This window comes from Oryx dammah, unplaced genomic scaffold (assembly GCF_014754425.2).
Source record: "Oryx dammah isolate SB20612 unplaced genomic scaffold, SCBI_Odam_1.1 HiC_scaffold_7, whole genome shotgun sequence".
NCBI classification, from domain to species: domain Eukaryota; kingdom Metazoa; phylum Chordata; class Mammalia; order Artiodactyla; family Bovidae; genus Oryx; species Oryx dammah.
This window is the reverse complement of record NW_024070191.1, coordinates 2,599,051-2,617,295: the sequence shown is the minus strand read 5'-3', so window position 1 is coordinate 2,617,295 and position 18,245 is coordinate 2,599,051. Positions and strand designations below refer to the sequence as shown.

Genomic DNA, 18,245 nt, shown 5'->3' with positions numbered 1-18,245 from the left:
CTGGTTGTTTACAAGATTTCTAATTTTCATCATTTCTAGTTTTCAATATTACATGTAATTATATGGCAAATAGTATCACAAGTAAAGCTTTGCTTCTATTGATAATTAATACCTTGGAATAAATTCTTAGGAAGATTCTTTCTGGGTCAAAAGATTGAGTTATTTTTATGTGTCTTAATACAAATAGTTCTATCAAACAAAGCTGATCATATCACTTGCCCACTTTAAAAATATACATACTTTGCTCATTAGGTGCAGAATAAACTCAAGTTCAGCTTCATGGTAGTCAAAGTTATTTATTTTCTCAATTTTTGAAATACTAGAAAACTGTGGCAGGAAGATAAAAAGCCTGGAAAGTAGTTTGCTATAATCCTAGATGCAAAAGATAACATCAGTTTAAAATTTGGTGTATAATTTGTAATTTCTTAAAGGAAACATATATATATATATATATATGTTTAATTGTTTAAACAATTAATGTCTACTTGTTTAATTATTTTTGAAAAATAGTATCATACCTTAATATTATTCTGAAGATTTTCTTCAGTCAATAAACATGGTCAAAGTTTTATATTCTTACTTGTAATTCCACCTCATTCTATTTAGTTGTGGAAGAAGATTCCATTGCCTGAATGCACCATAATTTATTTAAACTGTACCCTATTGGGATATTCAGATTGTTTTCAGCTTTTCACTGATATCAGCCACGCTAACATCTTCCCAATATATCACCTCGAGGGTACTTCCTATGATAAATTTCTAAAGCTAGACTTGCTGTTTATGCACATTTAAATCTTTATGGCCATTACCAAATTGCTTTTAAAAAGAGAAGATATGGCCTCCATAGCATATGAAAAGGTGGAGTCTCCACATTCTCACTGAAACAGAATGAAGTGTCATTATCTCAGCCAGTCTGGTAGAAAAAAAAAAATCTTTACATCATTTTACTTGTTATATTGTTACTTTTGCATTTTCACACTATTAGCATGTTCATGAATGTATTTGTTTAGTCACTTTCTGTCTCATCCTCTTATTGAATTATCATTGCTATTTCTCTCTGCCTGAAAAGACCCTTCCCAGACATCTAGAACAGAATAAACATACCTGGCAACTTGTTCATCCGATGCTCTGTCCACATATATTAAAGCTTGTGACACTGTACATTGCAAAGTGTATTTTCTCTTTCTTTTTTATTTTTTAAATTGTGAAAATATGATAAGACATTTACAGGAGACTTGGAAAGTTGCACACAGTTCCACTATATATTACAATTATTTTTAAGTAGATAAATAAAGATCTTTAATTGGAATTTCATTACCAAAGTCTCAAAAATTAATGGAATGAATAGACAGAAAAGTAGAAAGATACAGTAGACCAGAAAAGCACAATGAACAAATTCAACATAACTAAGATTTACACAATTTTCACACAATAGCAGGATACAAATTCTATTCAAGTTCCCATACACTATAAACCAGGAGACACCGTTACATATACAGGCACATAAAACAAGATGCAAAAATTTCCTGGTCTAAAGGCATTGAAATCACACTGAGTCTGTTCTCTTTATCTCTGTGAAATTGTTAGAAATCAGTATCAAAAGATATGTGAAAATCACCCACATATTTTCAAGTGCAATATGACTTTTACTAGGAGAGATCTTTGACTTAGCCATGAGAGCCTCAATAAAGTTGGGCTGAATAAAACAGCGAGGGTGATTGCAGTGAATAAAGCATTTAAATGAGAAATTAATATCAAATATAGTTTTTTAAACATCCATGTGCTTGAAAATTAAATGTTCAGCAAAGTGTATTTTTTTTTCTTGAATGACTGTGTCTGAAATAAATAGTAGTTTCTTTAGGATGGTACTTTTTAAAATCAGTTTTTAAACTTTCCCTACCTAGTAGTATAATGTCTGCATATTGACTTTCATTATTTTTTAATGAAAAATGATCATTTCTTTATCTATATTAAAATGTTGTTATATCATTGTTGGACTTCCCTGGAGGCTCAGTAATAAAGAATCTGCCTGCCAATACAGGAGACAGGGGTTCAATCCCTGGGTCAGGAACATTCCCTGGAGAAGGAAATGGCAACCCAATCCCATATTCTTACCTGGAGAATTCCATGGACAGAGAAGCCTAGTGGGCTATAGTCCATGGGGTCACAAAGAGTCAGACATGCCTGAGTGACTAAACAAGAACCATAATATCATTTGTGAATTTGCATGGTATTTCCCAAATGGCAAAACTTACAGCCCCAGGGTGGATCTTCATGTGTTTGTCTATGTCTTCTCATTAGCATGGATCCTAGGCGCATAAGACTATCCCAATCACAATTGTGCGGCTTATTTATAAAAACTCCCATGGAGCCAGCAATCAGATCAGAGCCCAGGGTGTGCTCTTTGCGCTCCATTCAGGCTCCATTCATTCTTAAGGATAATCGCTATCTTGACTTCAGAGGCGTTTTTGCCTTACTTTGAACTTTATGAAAACCGAGTTCTACAGTGTGTCTTGATTTCCTCCACCTTCCCTCCCATTGGTACAGGAAAATTATTCCATTGCATCAGCAGACCGTGATTTGTTCATTCATTCTCTGTGTTAATGGGCACGTGGACTGCTTTTAGTCCGGTCTGAGGTTACTGTGAGCGGTGTTGTGTGGCGTGTGCTCTCATGTATTGGGTGGTGACGGTGTGAGTACTTTCTCTCGGGCGTGCTCTGCACTCAGCTGCTGTAGGTGAGGTCAGATGATTCCCTGAGGTGGTCACACCTCCCCACGCCCATCACAGTGTGGGTCCCTCCCAGGCCCTTCTGCTCTCACTGTGCCTGACCCTGATGGTCTTTTGTTTTAGTCATTCTGGTGGGTGTACAGTTGTTTTAATTTGCTTTTCCCTGATGACTGATCACGGCCATCACTTTTTTATATTTATTGGTCTCTTGAGTAACCTCTGTTATGAATTTTCAGTTGAAGTCTTTTGTCCATCTCTTTTCATATGGGAATACCTGTCTTTTACTTATTGATTTGTATATAGTTTTTATATGTCTGAATGCAATCTTTTGTTGACTCTATATTCAGCAGCTATATTCTTATACTCTGGTCTGCCTTTCTGGTTTCATAATGATGTCTTTTGTTAAAGACAAATTTGCCATTTCAGTGAATCAAATTCATTTTGGCTCATTTTTCTTTCATGGCTAGTGTGTTTATCTGTATTCAAATTGAGTTATATCCATTTTTATCTTAACATTTTTGTGTCCAGTTTAAGAAATCTTGACTCTCCAAAATTATAAAAACATTGTCTTAGGATTTTTGCAAACGACTTATTTTATCTTCCACATTTACATGTCTTCATTCCATCTGGAATTAATTTTTATGTATTATGAAGAAGATTCTATTTTTTTTCTGTCTACAGTGCAGTTCAGTTGACCATTTGTTGATAAACCAGTGTTTCTCCATTAACTGCAGTGCAACCTTTTTCATGAACCAGATAATTATATATATAAAACTATATATATAAAATCTATATTCAAACTGCCTATCATTCCTTTATAAGAGTTCCTGTTTTGCAAGTTATTTTGACTATTCCTTGCACCTTGTGGGATCTTATTTTCCTGACCAAGGGCTGAACCCTGGCTATGGCAGTGAAAGCCTGGTGACCTAACCACTAGGCAACCAGGGAATGCCTATGTAATTACTGTGAACACACAAAATACTATTTGATGTATATTCACCAGGCATATATGACTCTTTAGGAGAAACTAGTATCCAGCTAGGAACATAGTTTAATACAAACAAAGTAAATAAATTATTTGGAGACACTGGAAATTGCACAGCACGCCTCTTATAATTCTTTATGACTCATAAATCAAACAGGTAACACATTAGTAAGGTTACAGAGGATTTGAACCATGCAATTACTGAACTTATTTAAAGGAGTTATACAGCCTTCAAGTAGAATTTGCACATTCTGTTCAAGTAAATATGAAACAGGTATAGATATGAAAACAAACTAGAAGAAAGCTAATCAATAAATATCAATAAAATAGAGAATCACTTTCTTCTGTACTCAACATCCTGATCAAAATGTAATACAAATAGAGAAGTATAGCAAGAAAGTAACAAAATGCATTCTCCATTTTGAAAATAAAAGACACAAGATTAACAGATTAATGTAAAACTTACAGCCCTAAATACAAGTATTAGAAAAAAGAAGATCACTTGAAGATCAGTAAATTAAGCTTCCAGATAAGGGAATTTAAAACATAGTATCAAAATAAATTCAAAAAAGTAGAGTGGAAAAACAGCAAATATAGTAAAATAAGTTAATGGAAGAAACAATGTAGAGAAATTACCAAACCAACAAACCGATTCTTGAAAAAATATCATTGAGTAGAAAAATAGTAGACATATTCGGATAAAATTCAGGAAACCCAAATAACCAATATTAGAAATGGAATAGAAATACACTCCTACAATAGAAATTATTTTTACAACATTGAAGAAAATAATAGATTATATTATACCAATATATTGGAAAAATCTTCCAGGCAAAAGAAAAAAACTAGAGAAATGAGCTGATCCATTTAATAAGACTGAAATAACCTTCATATCAAAGAACAAGAGCTAGAAATAAAAATTAAGAGCTGAACTGTAAAATTATTCCTATTTATATAGTAAGAAAAATGACCTGTCTGATCATCTAAACAGGTTTAGAAAAAGTAGTTTAATAGAATTGAATGCATTTTCATGATCAACAGCATAAGTAGATAAAAACCTTCCTAGCATAGTGAGCAGCAGGGAACTTTTCTTAAAATGATAGAGTAATAGTATGTAATAAAATCTTTCCACAAGAATACAGTACCGTATGCAAACAGTAGTAAGCAACGCAGCACACATCACAGCAGTGGGCAACCCGATGTGATGGGGTCAGTCAGTCTCGAGCCTCTTCTTCCCTCTGCCTAAGACCTATGATGGTCTCGTCTAGTCCCATGGGTAAAGCCATTTGTTTGCTGAACACACAGGTTTACTCTTTCCTTCCAGACTTCTCTGCAAAGCTCCAGATTGGCATGAGCAGCCGGCTGCTCACTGTCCAGCGGGCATCCTGAATTCACAGGCCCAAACCAGAACGTCTGGTCTTCCCATGCCACGACCCCTGCCCCTGCACCCTCCCCCACTCAGCTGTGACTTCCCCATGGCTCTGGTTCCTTACTCACAAGCCCTCGAGTGGCCTCGCACCCTCTCTGCACCCCACAGGCCTCCCGCAGCCATGGTTCCCACCATGACACCGCACCCAGAATCTGCCAGCCGCTCAGTGCTCCCCAGCCCACTCCTATAAGCAGCACACCTCTGACTCCCGGTTCTGCCTTTCCCTGGAGAGCTTGTTGTCAACACAAGCACAGAGTAGATTTTTTTTTTCCTAAATCACAGGTGGGGTGACTGCTTCACCACAAACACTGCCCTGGTGGATCACCCAGGGTGAGAGCCAGAGCCCGCAGAATAAGCTTCCAAGCCCTGGGCCTCGCCCTTTTGCACCCCGTCCACCCCCCACATGTTTCTCTGGCCTTAGCGCCTCTTCCATAGGCCCTCTCTCTGCTCGTTGCACTGCCTGCCCGCATGGTCTCAAACGCTGAGGGCGTGCCCTCTGTGTGGGGCTTTTGCGGGGTTCACTCTGCCCTCTCATCAGATGTGGGGCTTCCCTGGTGGCTCAGATAGTAAAGAATCTGCCTGCCATGCAGGAGGCTGGGTTTGATCCCTAGTTCAGGAAGATTCTCATCAAATATAACAAACCTCTCATCTCCTTCGAGTCTCTACTCAAGGCTCTCCTCCCCAACATGGGTTATCAGCCATCTCATTTAATTCTTAAATGCATGGGTTATCCAGCCATGTCACTTAATTCCTAAATCTCCTCCCCGCCCTTCAGTCCTGTCAAGGGTGATGCTGCTTATCCTGCTCTGCCTTTTTTTTTTTCCTCAGTGACATTTACCACCTACGAACATGCAACTTTCTTATTTTTTACAGTTTATGGGTTTCTTTGCTCATCTCTTGCCATTAGCAACTGTGCAAGCTCCATGAAGGCAGGGTTTTTCCTGTAGTTCACTGATATATCCTGATATATGCCTGATAATAGTTGGTGCTCAAGAAGCGTTCCTTGAATTGTTGAACTGCATTGTATACTGAAGGGAGTTTGGCTTAGACTCACAATAATATGTTCAACCTCACAAATATTCAGGGAGATATCATTTAAACAAGAGACCTTCCCACGATCATCAGATTTTCTCTTTATACAACTATTATAGGCTGATGTCATCAGGTATTGGTAAAGACGTGGCAACACAGAGCCCTTTGTAATTTATTGTGAGACTGTACGTAGCTACAGTCACAGGGAGAACAACTTTGCCATTTCTCTTTCTGAGCCTAGAGAGATCCAAGGATGAGCATCATTTATCATCATAAAATATACAGACTGACTATCTTTCAGTAGATAAGTGAAGCATTTATTCTGCTTCTGAAGTGAGTTACCAAAGTCTACATCTCTAGTTTAGAGGAATTTCACCTAATACTCAATGTGAAAAAGCAACTTGAGGGAATTCCCTGGCGGTCCAGTGGTAAAGACTCTGCACTTTCACTGCTGAGAGCCCAGGTTTGATCCCTGGTCAGGAAACTAAGATCCCACAAGCTATGCAGAGTGATCACATACAGAAACAAACAAAGCTACACATAAAATCTAAAAAAAAAAAAAGCAACTTGAATATGAGACAAGCACATACATGCCAAAATTCATCTATTATGTAATTATTGTCAAACAGACAAAATAGTACTATATATTTTTGGAGATATGTATACACATATATGCATAGGAAAATATAAATGAGAAGAAACCATTGTGATTTCAGGAGGTGGGAATGAGAGGGAAAACAATGAGTAAGTGGAGAGGAGGGGGGAGTAGGGCTGTGTTATTGGCATAGATTAAAAAAAAAAATCTGAAGCAAATAGGGCAAAATGTTAAAATGATGGTGGGCATACAGGTGTCTACTATATTCTGTGCTTTCCTCTATATTAAAGATATTTTAAATTGAACATTTAAAAATATACTACATGCTTTATACTTTATTCAGGGTTAGATATTTTCCCTGAGTATATAATATGCACAAAGTAAGTAAGTAGTATTTGTGCACAATTTTTTGTATAATAGTTATTGTGATTTTTATCTTTCTTACAATTTCATGCAATTAACAGTAAGTGAAAGAGGATAAAAGCATTCAGGAAATATGGATTTTTGTTGATATTAAACTCTTTTATCCATTTGAATTTCCATAGATAGAACTATAGCTCTGCGGCTTCCTCTGACATAGAGATTTTTTAAGTTACTCTGAAAAAATATCTGTAAATCTGATAGAAGTATGCTAAAATATTAGGAAAAAAAGGAGTTTATACTACACAATTCCGCCTTTGTGTTGGTATCTCAAATCATGTATTTTTCCTGAAAATAGACTGTATAAAAGCAGACACACCAGTAACTGAGATAGCTCAGATACAGGTAGACAGTGACCTCCTGGTGTGACCGTCATCTCTGCCAGCGGCTCTCCTAGCGTGCATGCTGCCACCTCGTGGGCCGTTTCGGGAACGACACTGGTACCACAGGCATCACAATCTGCCATTAGCTTAGAACAAAGTTGTGTCAAACCCATCTTTGGTCAGCGTGCCCGAAAGACCTTTGAGTCGTGAAAAGAGCTGACGGTCTCCGAAGACCTAGTTTCATCCCTGAGCACCCAGTGCAGCCAACAGCTGCAAGTCCTCTCTGTGTCCATCTTGGACAGAAGCCTCGAGTTCGACTGTTTGCTGGTGGGCCGCGTGAGCCCGCCGGGTGAGGCTCCAGGCTCACCCAGGACCGGCAGACAGGGACCCGCGCGCAGGGTGGGGCTGGGGAGGGGGAGTGGGCTGGGGCGCCCCTGAGTCCTGCGCCGGGCACCCTCGCGGCCGGCCCCCTTTCAGCCTTGTTCTCCTTGCAGCCTGCACTTCATCGTGTTTGACACGGAGCTGGCCCATGACATCCTGCGGGTGTGGGATGGCCCGGCGGACAGCGCCATCCTGCTGAAGGAGTGGAGCGGCTCGGCGCTGCCCGAGGACATCCACAGCACCTTCAACTCCCTCACCCTGCAGTTCGACAGCGACTTCTTCATCAGCAAGTCCGGCTTCTCCGTGCAGTTCTCAAGTAGGTGAACGGCCCCTCCTCCCTCCGCGGTCCTCTCCTCTCGGGGTTGCCAGGGAGACACGGCCCATTCGTGTCTAAAGGCTCCCCCTACTCGCGACAGGATGGACCTTTTGTTGAGCAAAATATGAAAATTTGAAAACCCCTATCAAGAGAATGGCTTGTCTTAGGAAATTCTCTCCACTCTCAGATGGTGATAGACAGATGCTGTCTTTGGTGGTGGTGGTTTACTGGCTATGTTGTGTCTGACTCTTGCGAACCCATAGACTGTAGCCCATCAGGCTCCTCTGTCCATGGGATTCTCCAGGCATATTTGAGTGGGTTGTCATGCCCTCCTCCAGGGGATCTTCCCAACCCAGGAATCGAACCCAGGTCTCCTATATTGCAAGCAGATTCTTTACCGACTGAGCTACAAGGGAAGTCCATGCTGGCTTTAGTTAAGTGGAAAGAAAATACTTTAAAGATTTGAGTTAATCAGTAAGTATATGAACTTGGGCCCCAGACAGGTGTGAGTCTGTACCAGAAGGTCAGATTTATCTTGGGTGCCCCCTTCCCACACCTGACACCTGCCCAGGCTCCTTCAATCCCCTGGGTGCTGGCACAAAGTATGAATGTTGGCAGTCTGCTTCAACTGTCTGCTCTCAGCTGCCCTGCCATTCTCCCTGCTTAGGGCTGAGGTGTCAAGCAGCTTCTGTAGGACAGTCATCTCTGAGGCTTTAGTGGCTTCACGTTTGCAGCTTTAAATGCTTACCTCCTGAAGACGGTCCCCGCCTTCATGTCCAGCACATTTTTAAGGAACCGATTCCAGACGGAAGGGGTGGGGATGTTTTGTGGCGGTTGAGTCTGTGAATACCCTTCAAACCACACCACATAGAAGTGTCGTGTAACGTGGTAGCTCCCATGTCAGCTGTCATCATAAACCGACCGGAATTTTCACATAGACACATTCTGGCACGATTCATCTCTTGGCAGGTCACTTGTGAGCCACATTTAAGACTTACATTAGAAAATGGACTGAGGTCAATTTGATGTTTTAAGGGGTTGGTAATGAAATTGAGGTTAAAGTCTGCACAATTTCTTACCTCGGGTTCGCTGTGCTTCGAGGCAGTAATTTGTGAACACGTGTTCATGGAATAGAATCTCTACATGGTAAAAATTTCACTGGTTTATGGCCAAAATATCAAGGTAAGTTTGCTCCAGTTATCCTGGCTTGGGGAAAAAAAAATGTTTTTGTTCCAAGATTATATCATTTTTGCTCTTCTTCTGTGAGATAAAGATGTCTGCTGTCTTCAGAAACGGTGGTGAGAGTACACGGCAGGTGTGGTGTACTGTCCTTATTTGACAACAAAAACTTCAGTACAGTTATGAGGTTATATTTTCCTCTCCTACCCATTATGTACTCTCCTGGCTGCATTTTTGCCTTTTTCCTTTTATAATAGACTTTTTTAAGCGCAGTTTTAAGTTCACAGCACATTTGAGAGCAAGGTACAGAGATTTCCCATGTAGACTCTGCCTTGGCCTATACACAGCCTCCTCTATTATCTACATCCTCACCAGATGGTACATGTGTTACAGCTGATAAACCTGTACTAACACATCATCACTCTAAGGTCATGGTTTACATGGGGTTCACTCTTGTGTTGCACATTCTGTGAGTCTGAACAAGTGTGTAATAACTTGTGTCCATCATTACTGTCTCATATAACGCAGTTTCACAGCCCTAAAAATCCTCTGTGCTTTTCCCATTAATTCCTCCCGCATCTGAAATAACCCCTGGCAAACAGTGATAGTTTTTCTTTCTCCATAATTTTGCCTTTTCTATATCAGGTGGTTGGAATCATATAGTATACAACTTTTTAACATTGGCTTCTTTCAGTTAATAATGTGCATTTAAAGTCCTTCTTCCACCCTTATGGCAGAAAGTGAAGAAGAACTAAAGAGCCTCTTGATGAAAGTGAAAGAGGAGTGTGAAAAAGTTGGCTTAAAGCTCAACATTCAGAAAATGAAGATCATGGCATCTGGTCCCATCACTTCATGGCAAATAGATGGGGGAACAGTAGAAACACTGTCAGACTTTATTTTTTTGGGCTCCAAAATCACTGCAGATGGTGATTGCAGCCATGAAATTAAAAGATGCTTACTGCTTGGAAGAAAAGTTATGACCAACCTAGATAGCATATTGAAAAGCAGAGACATTACTTTGCCAACAAAGGTCCATCTAGTCAAGGCTATGGTTTTTCCTGTGGTCATGTATGGATGTGAGAGTTGGACTATGAAGAAAGCTGAGCACTGAAGAATTGATGCTTTTGAACTGTGGTGTTGGAGAAGACTCTTGAGAGTCCCTTGGACTGCAAGGAGTTCCAACCAGTCCATTCGAAAGGAGATCAGTCCTGGGGGTTCATTGGAAGGACTGATGCTGAGGCTGAAACTCCAATACTTTGGCCACCTCATGCAAAGACTTGACTTATTGGAAAAGACCCTGATGCTGGGAGGGATTGAGGGCAGGAGAAAAAGGGGGCAACAGAGGATGAGATGGCTGGATGGCATCACTGACTTGATGGACATGAGTTTGGGTAAATCTAGGAGTTGGTGATGGACAGGGAGGCCTGGCGTGCTGCGATTCATGGGGTTGCAAAGATTTGGACACAACTGAGTGACTGAACTGAACTGAACTGAAGGCCTTCCCTTAGCTTGATGGCTCATTTCTTTTCAGTGCTGAATAATATCCCATTGTCTGGATGTATCACTGTTTATCCATTCACCTAATGAAAGACCTGTTGATTGCTTCCAATTTTTGGTGATTATGAATATAGCTGCTATAAACATTTGCATGTAGGTTTCTGTATGAACTTAAGTTTTTAAGTCCTTTGCATAAATACCAAGGAGTGTGATTGCAGGATTATCTGGTAAGAGAATGTTCTTTTATTTCTGACCTTTTAAAATATTCCTGTTTAAAAATTCATGTGACAGAACAAAGAAATCATTTATTTTTTTATATTCCTCATTATATTCTCTTTTAAAAGATATCTTCCTAGTTTGGGTTAAAGACAAAGGAGTGTCTTTTATTATAGTTATTTGAGAGCATAGACATTTATATCCTATATTTGTAATTATGCAAATAATATATTTAATTAATATGATGCTTAGGAAGTGATAAACATGAACACATCCATTAAAGTTCCTACAAAAGTGAAACTTGCTTAACTGACTTTGGTTTTCCAAAGTGTTCTAGTTTGAACAATATGAAATTGTCATTTTTGCAGATTAAAAAAATGGTTAAATATTGGCATTTATGGTTTAGCATAGCATTTGGTATGTGTGAATGCATGCGTGCTCAGTCACTTCAGTCATGTCTGACTCTTTGTGACCCTATGGATGGTAGCCTGCCAAGCTCCTCTGTTCATGGGATTCTCCAGGCAAGAATACTGGAGTGAGTTGCTGTGCCCTTCTCCAGGAACATTTGGTATACACTTTGGGAAATACCATTTTAAGAGTAAAAATATAATGTTGACTCTGAGGTATTTTTATGAATGAGTTTCTACAATGTCTTTAAAACTCTATGGGAAGGAAAAATTGCGAGCTATAAAATAATTGCTTGGCATTATTTAGGAAAACTTGGCTTGAATTGTGACGCTGAAAATTTGGGTTTGAATCTTGACCTCTGGGGCGTCCCCCTGGCTCAGTAGTGAAGAATCCACCTATATAATGCAGGTGCCGCAGGAGTCGCTGGTTCAGCCCCTGGGTCGGGAAGACCCCCTGGAGCTGGAAGTGGCAGCCCACTCCAGTATTCTTGCCTGGAGAATCCCATGGACAGAGGAGCCTGGCGGGCTACAGTCAGACGCGACTAAAGCGACTTAGCACAGCACACAGCCCAGCACATTTTCCCTTTGTTTGCTCAGATCTACTCTCTGCCATGTCTCAAGCTTCTCGATCCTAGTGGTGGACATGCATGGACGAGCTTGGTGCCTTCTTGGTGCCTTCCTCCAGTGAGGAGCTCGGGCAGGAGACGAGAGGAGCAGGGAGGAGAGTGGTGTCAGGCTGTGCTGTATCTCCCTTTCAGATTCCCTCAGTCAGCGCTCACTGTTCTTCTCAAGAAGCTGTATCCATACAGTATCTTTCCAGGTTTCTATACACCCAGTAACTACACTTCTCCTTGGGCTTTTCCAAATCCAACATTTGTAAGGAAACCCTCTCAAATAATCCCCTGGAAGTGTGTCATATCTTTCATTTTGAATTTTCAATGATACAGTTAGAACATTGTCAAGCCCATGAAACTGACATCCCCATGTCCCAGGAACCCCCTTCAGCATCAAGCTGGGATATCTGGTCAACCTCCCTGCACCCATGGCCAAAAGTGTCTGTTTCCACTCATGCAGTTTCTGAGCCATCTTTACCCTACTGGGGAATCCAGCTATAAAACTAAATCAGGCTGGAGCCTTTCTAAAACAAAGGCTTGAATCCCCTTGCAAAATGTAAAAGAGCCTATCCCTTGAGCCCCAGAAGGCTTGCTGCTCTTCTGTGGGTAGAAGCTGGAAAAAGCCCATTTATTTGTCTTAATAATCCTGAAACGTAAAAAGAAGAGGTACTTTATATGTAAGTTAGATAATGCTGCCATTCCTAAGACAAGCTAATGTTAGACTGTGAAGCATTGGCACTAATCTGTGATTTCAAAGGGGCTTCCCTGGTAGCTCAGGTGGTAAAGAATCTGGCTGCAATGTGGGAAACCCAGGTTTGATCCCTGGGTTGGGAAGATCCCCTGGAGGAGGGCATGGCAATCCACTCCACTATTCTTGCCTGGAGAATTCCATGGACAAAGGAGACTGGTGGGCTATAGTCCATGGGTCACAAAGAGTTGGACATGACTGAGCAACTAACAGTTTCACTTTCATGATTTCAAAATAAAATTTAAAAAAATAATGGAACTTAAATATTTTCCTCAAATAATTGATACTTCAAGTATGACCTTTGTTGCAAAACAAAAATGACATTTATTCAATAGTATTAAATTAGTTTTCTTGGTAAACCATTTTAACTTGATAGTATGGCAACACTGTGTGAACTCTGCATTGTAGGTATAACTTAATCATTGAAGGGAGAAGCTTATTTGAATAGTTTTCTCAGACATTTGAATTATCAGACTTTCCTCAATAAACTTAATGCAGGAGAATTTAACATCAGAGTTGTTCTCCTTCTCAGTCACAGAATCCCATACCTGACTGAGGCTTTTTAATTTTGACTGCTTGTCTGTTATTAAGACACCTTCTTCAGCTGCCTTCCATATCCCCTCCCTGTCCTGGTCCTCCTTCTTTCAGTGGCCACCTCGTTAAGAGTCTTTTCCCTGGCTCTCATCTTTCCTTTCCCAAGCTGTGAAGGCTGGATGCCACGAGGAACATCCTCGCGTCTCTCTCCTCCGTCAGTAGCATCTCCTTGGGCGTCACCAGCCAGCCTCCTGAGCCCTCCCTGGGGTCCTCAGCTGCCAGTCTGGGGTCTCCCTCTGGTTTCACGTGGAGAAAGAAACAGGAGACTTGGCACATGAAACGTGACCACATTCCAGTTCTCTCTACTCCCAAACCTGGTTTTCTCTAAGCCTTTCCCATCTCGATGAATGCTAGCTCCATTCTGAGAGTTTCTCATGAGAGAGCCCTGGAAATCATTTTTTCACAAACCCCTTCATCTTCTGCCCCACATCTACTCCAGCCTCACTTTCAATGAGGCCCATATTCAGAGTCCCAGGTCCAGCCACTTCTCTCCACCTGTGCACATGTCCCCTTGGTCTGAGTCCTTCTGGCCTGGACTGAGCCTCCATAGCTTGCTGATGGACTTCCCTCCACTCCTGGATAAGTGTTTCCTGATCAAAGGAGCCAGTATGTGTCCTTAAAAAATATAGTGGCTTCTTTATTTATTTGGCTGCATTGGGTCTTAGTTGTGAGACATGGTGTCTTCGTTGCATCGTGAGGAGTCTCGCGTTGTGGCACATGCACGCTCTAGTTGTGGCGTGCAGGCTCAGTAGTTACGGCATGCAGGCTCAGTTACTCCATAGCCTGTGGGATCTTAGTTCCCAGACCAGGGATCAAACCTGTGTCCCCTGCATTACAAGGTGGATTCTTAATCATTGGACCACCAGGGATGTCCCAGGGTGGGTCTTAATGAGGCAGCTTGCTTCTGGCCAGAACTCTCCACTGTCTTCCCATCTCAGCCAGAGAGAGTTCTGGTTCTCCCTCTTGCCAGAAATAACAGCTATCAAAGCTTGTATGCACACTTCTGCAAAAACCTTCTGTACATTTTCAGTTTTCATCCACAATCACTGCCCCCCAACCCTGTCAACCTCCTGTGACACCCACGCCAGCAGGAGGCCAGCCCTGCTTGGTAGGCACATGTTTGGTATATGTCCATTTTACATCAGTGTAAATGGACATATCTGTTATTAGACAGATCACTAACATGTATGCATCTTTGTTGAACTTTTAAGCTTTATAATTCTTTATACATATATCTTTACCTAATATTTTCCTCTATGCTTGCTTTTCCTCTTTGCTTGTTCAATGAATCCACAAATGGACAGAATATATTTTAAGGCCTCTGAATCAGAATTAATCACATTGTCACTCACAGTCCCCAAATTCAGTGCTCATGTTTCTGATACAGTGTGTGCCCCATCGTGTGTGAGCATCTTATTTGCAATCTAAAAGACTAAGGTTGGGCTTCCCTGGTGGCTCAGATGGTAAATAATCTGCCTGCAATGCAGGAGACCCAATTTCGATCCCTGGATTGGGAAGATTCCCTGGAGAAGGGAACGACTAACTCAAGTATTCATGCCTGGAGAATTCCTTGGATAGAGGAGCCTAGTGAGCTACAGTCCATGGGCACAAAGAATCAGACATGACTGAGACTATCACCTGGGCTAAATGATGACACTAAGTTCCTAGAGGGCAGAATGTCCAGAACATGATACGTAGTCAGTGGTTACAAAGTGTTTTCTAACTGAATATACTTGAAAACTTTCTAGTGATGCAAATCTTAAAAATGCTAGGATGATTTCAATTGTGTGACAAGGACCATATCATCTACTGATCTGAAAAGATTGTGTTTTATTACTGACATCAGCTTCATTCAAAGATGTTAATAGAAAAACCTTTAATAATAAATATTTGAATGCTAATTTTAGTGATAAAGATTCTTCCACCCCTGAGTTATCTTCTATCCCAATGTTAGTAGTTAAGATAAATAGTCCTTATATAATATCTATTATCAGTAGAAGTGGTCAGGATAGACTGTTTTCACTGCTAAAAAACACATTAGACAGATATAATAACATGTATGCATCTTTGTTGACCTTTTAAGTTTTATAATTCTTTATACATTTATCTTTACCTAATTATTTTGATACCAGGTAGAAACCAAGCAGTCCATTTTCATTTTATAAAGATGAATACCCATTTTAATTTAAATGAACATAGTTTAATCTCTCATTTGTTAAATTTCCTCATTTTATTTTATAAAAATGGTCATTCTTCCCAGCGTTAAGGCAACCTTGGTGGAAAATGGCTGGTTTTTGGTGGTGAACCTTAACCACAGTGCTGTACGTCCACGTGCAGGCTCAACGAGCCGCTGACAGAACGGCTGCACACCACGCCTTCCTTCCGTGCACTTTACCTGCCCTGGGCTGTAGAACAGCACCCCCTCTCCTAGAAAGGAGAACTACCAGCACTCACAAGATATTCAAAGCCCACTCAAGGTCCATTGTCCTGCCAGCTCCACACAGCATGTAACACATGAGGACAGGAACTGACGAGTGCAATTATGTTACTTGTAATCAGCCTAACACTTTTCATTAAAGCTTAATTACTATTTAATCATGCATAAAATGCAAGAAAATGGAGTTCAGTTCACAGGAGTGACCTTTACTCTGGGGGTTAAATAAACAGAGGCTGAGCCTCCAGCAGTCAGACTTCGCAGCCCTCTCACCCAAGGGAAGACAGGCTCCAGGGTGATCTCGCTTCCTTGGAGTCCCAAGATGGATTTCCTGCCGTAACCACGCAACATCCCTCCCTAATTTACTTTGCTGCTGCTGCTATCACTTCAGTCGTGTCCAACTCTGAGCAACCCCACAGATGGCAGCCCACCAGGCTCCCCTGTCCCTGGGATTCTCCAGGCAAGAACACTGGAGTGGGTTGCCATTTCCTTCTCCAATGCATGAAAGTAAAAAGTGAAAGTGAAGTTTCTCAGTCGTGTCTGACCCTCAGCGACGCCATGGACTGCAGCCTTCCAGGCTCCTCTGTCCATGTGATTTTCCAGGCAAGAGTACTGGAGTGGGGTGCCATTGCCTTCTCCACTAATTTACTTTATTGAAAGATAATTTGATAGGTACATTTTCATTTAAAAAAATCATTTGTTGTTTATAGCAAGAGAGGCCCTTGGGGCTGCCAGTTGCCGAGCAGAGTAGGATTGTTTTGTAGGAATGAGTCGGTCATAAACCCTGGGCTCCTGCGCCACGTTTCTACCTACAGACAGTACACGGCAGGAGCCGCCAGACGGCCACCCTCTCTGCTTTCTCGGGACTCTGCTCATGGGGTCAGTGGAAAGCTGACCACACATTTGTCATTGACCACATGCACACATAGATTGTAAATGAGGCTGAAGAGTTTTGTCCACCTTTGATACCAGGCCTAGCTCATGACAGAGACAGAATGGTTGTGTATTGAATTACTGAGACTAAGATGCTGACTTAACTGAAATTCTAAATTCTGGATTCCATAGAGTGTTGGGGTTTTAGCTGTGGTTGGTGGTGGTTTAGTGGCTAAGTCATGTCCAACTCTTTAAGGCCCCATGGGCTGCAACCCACCAGGCTTTTTGTCCATGGGGACAGCAAGAATACTGGAATGGTTTGCCATTTCCTTCTCCAGGGGACCTTTGCAAACCAGGGGTCAAAACTGGGTTTCCTACATTATAGACAGATTCTTTACCAACTAAGCCATCAGGAAAGCCCTTTTTGCTGTGGTTAGTTTTGTCAAATGCCACCAAGATTGATAGGAAGAGGAACAGAGAGAAACAGGACACCTGAATGACACTTCTCCTGTTCTTGGGGGCATGTCTTTTCTCCCCATCCAGTTTTATTGAAATATAATTGACTTATTACATATAAGCTAGATTCTACAATCTGAAAAACAAAGCAGCCTAGTGAATATTTTAAAAAAGCAAAAACAGAAACAGACTCACAGATAGAGAGAACAAGCTAGTGGTTACCAGTGCGGAGAGGGAAGTGGGGAGAGGCAAGACAAGGGTATGGGATTAAGAGGCACAGACTAGTGTGTATAAAATAGATAAGCCACAAAGTTATACTGTACAGGGAAATATAGTCATTGTTTTATAATAGTGTTAACTCAAGTATAATTTTAAAAAATATTGAATTGCTGTGTTGTATGCCCAAAACTAACTTTGTAAATCAACTATACCTCGATTATTACATAACAATTTTCATCAAATTTTTGTCTTATAATGAAAATAATAATAATAAAAATAATTGACACATAGCACTGTGTAAGTTTAAGGTATACAGTATGTTGATTTGATACATGTATGGACTGAACAGAATGGTCACCACTGTAGCTTTTGCTCACCTCACATCTCTCACCACTATTTTTGGTGGTGAGAACAGTGAAGGGCCACTCTCTGAGCAACCTGCAGATATACAGTGCAGTGTAGTCACCTACAGCCGTCTAGCTGTGCACTGGACCCCAGCACTTACTCGTCTGTAGCTAGAGATCTGTGCCCTCTGACCAGCATCTCCCCCTTCCCCCCCACCCACACCACCAGCCCCTGGGAATCGCCATTCCAGCCTCTGATTCTGTGAATTCAGCCTTTTCAGATCCCACCTATGTGATATCATACAGCATTTGTCTTTCCCCTTCTGACATCTCACTTAGCACACTGCCCTCAAGGTCCATCCATGCTGTGGCAAATGACAGGATTCCCTTATTTTTTGTGGGTGAATAATAGCCCTGTGTGTGTGTGTGTGTGTGTGTGTGTGTGTGTGTGTGTG

General features: G+C 41.2%; 1 protein-coding gene across 1 annotated transcript in view; it reads left to right on the top strand.

Moving 5' to 3' along the window:
• The window catches only part of CSMD1 (CUB and Sushi multiple domains 1), a 2,078,553-nt gene that overhangs the window by 1,770,133 nt on the left and 290,175 nt on the right, over positions 1–18,245 (top strand). Inside the window, exon 26 of the mRNA XM_040243208.1 lies at positions 8,007–8,209. Coding sequence (XP_040099142.1) covers positions 8,007–8,209 — 203 coding nt within the window. The remainder of the gene's footprint in view (positions 1–8,006; positions 8,210–18,245) is intronic.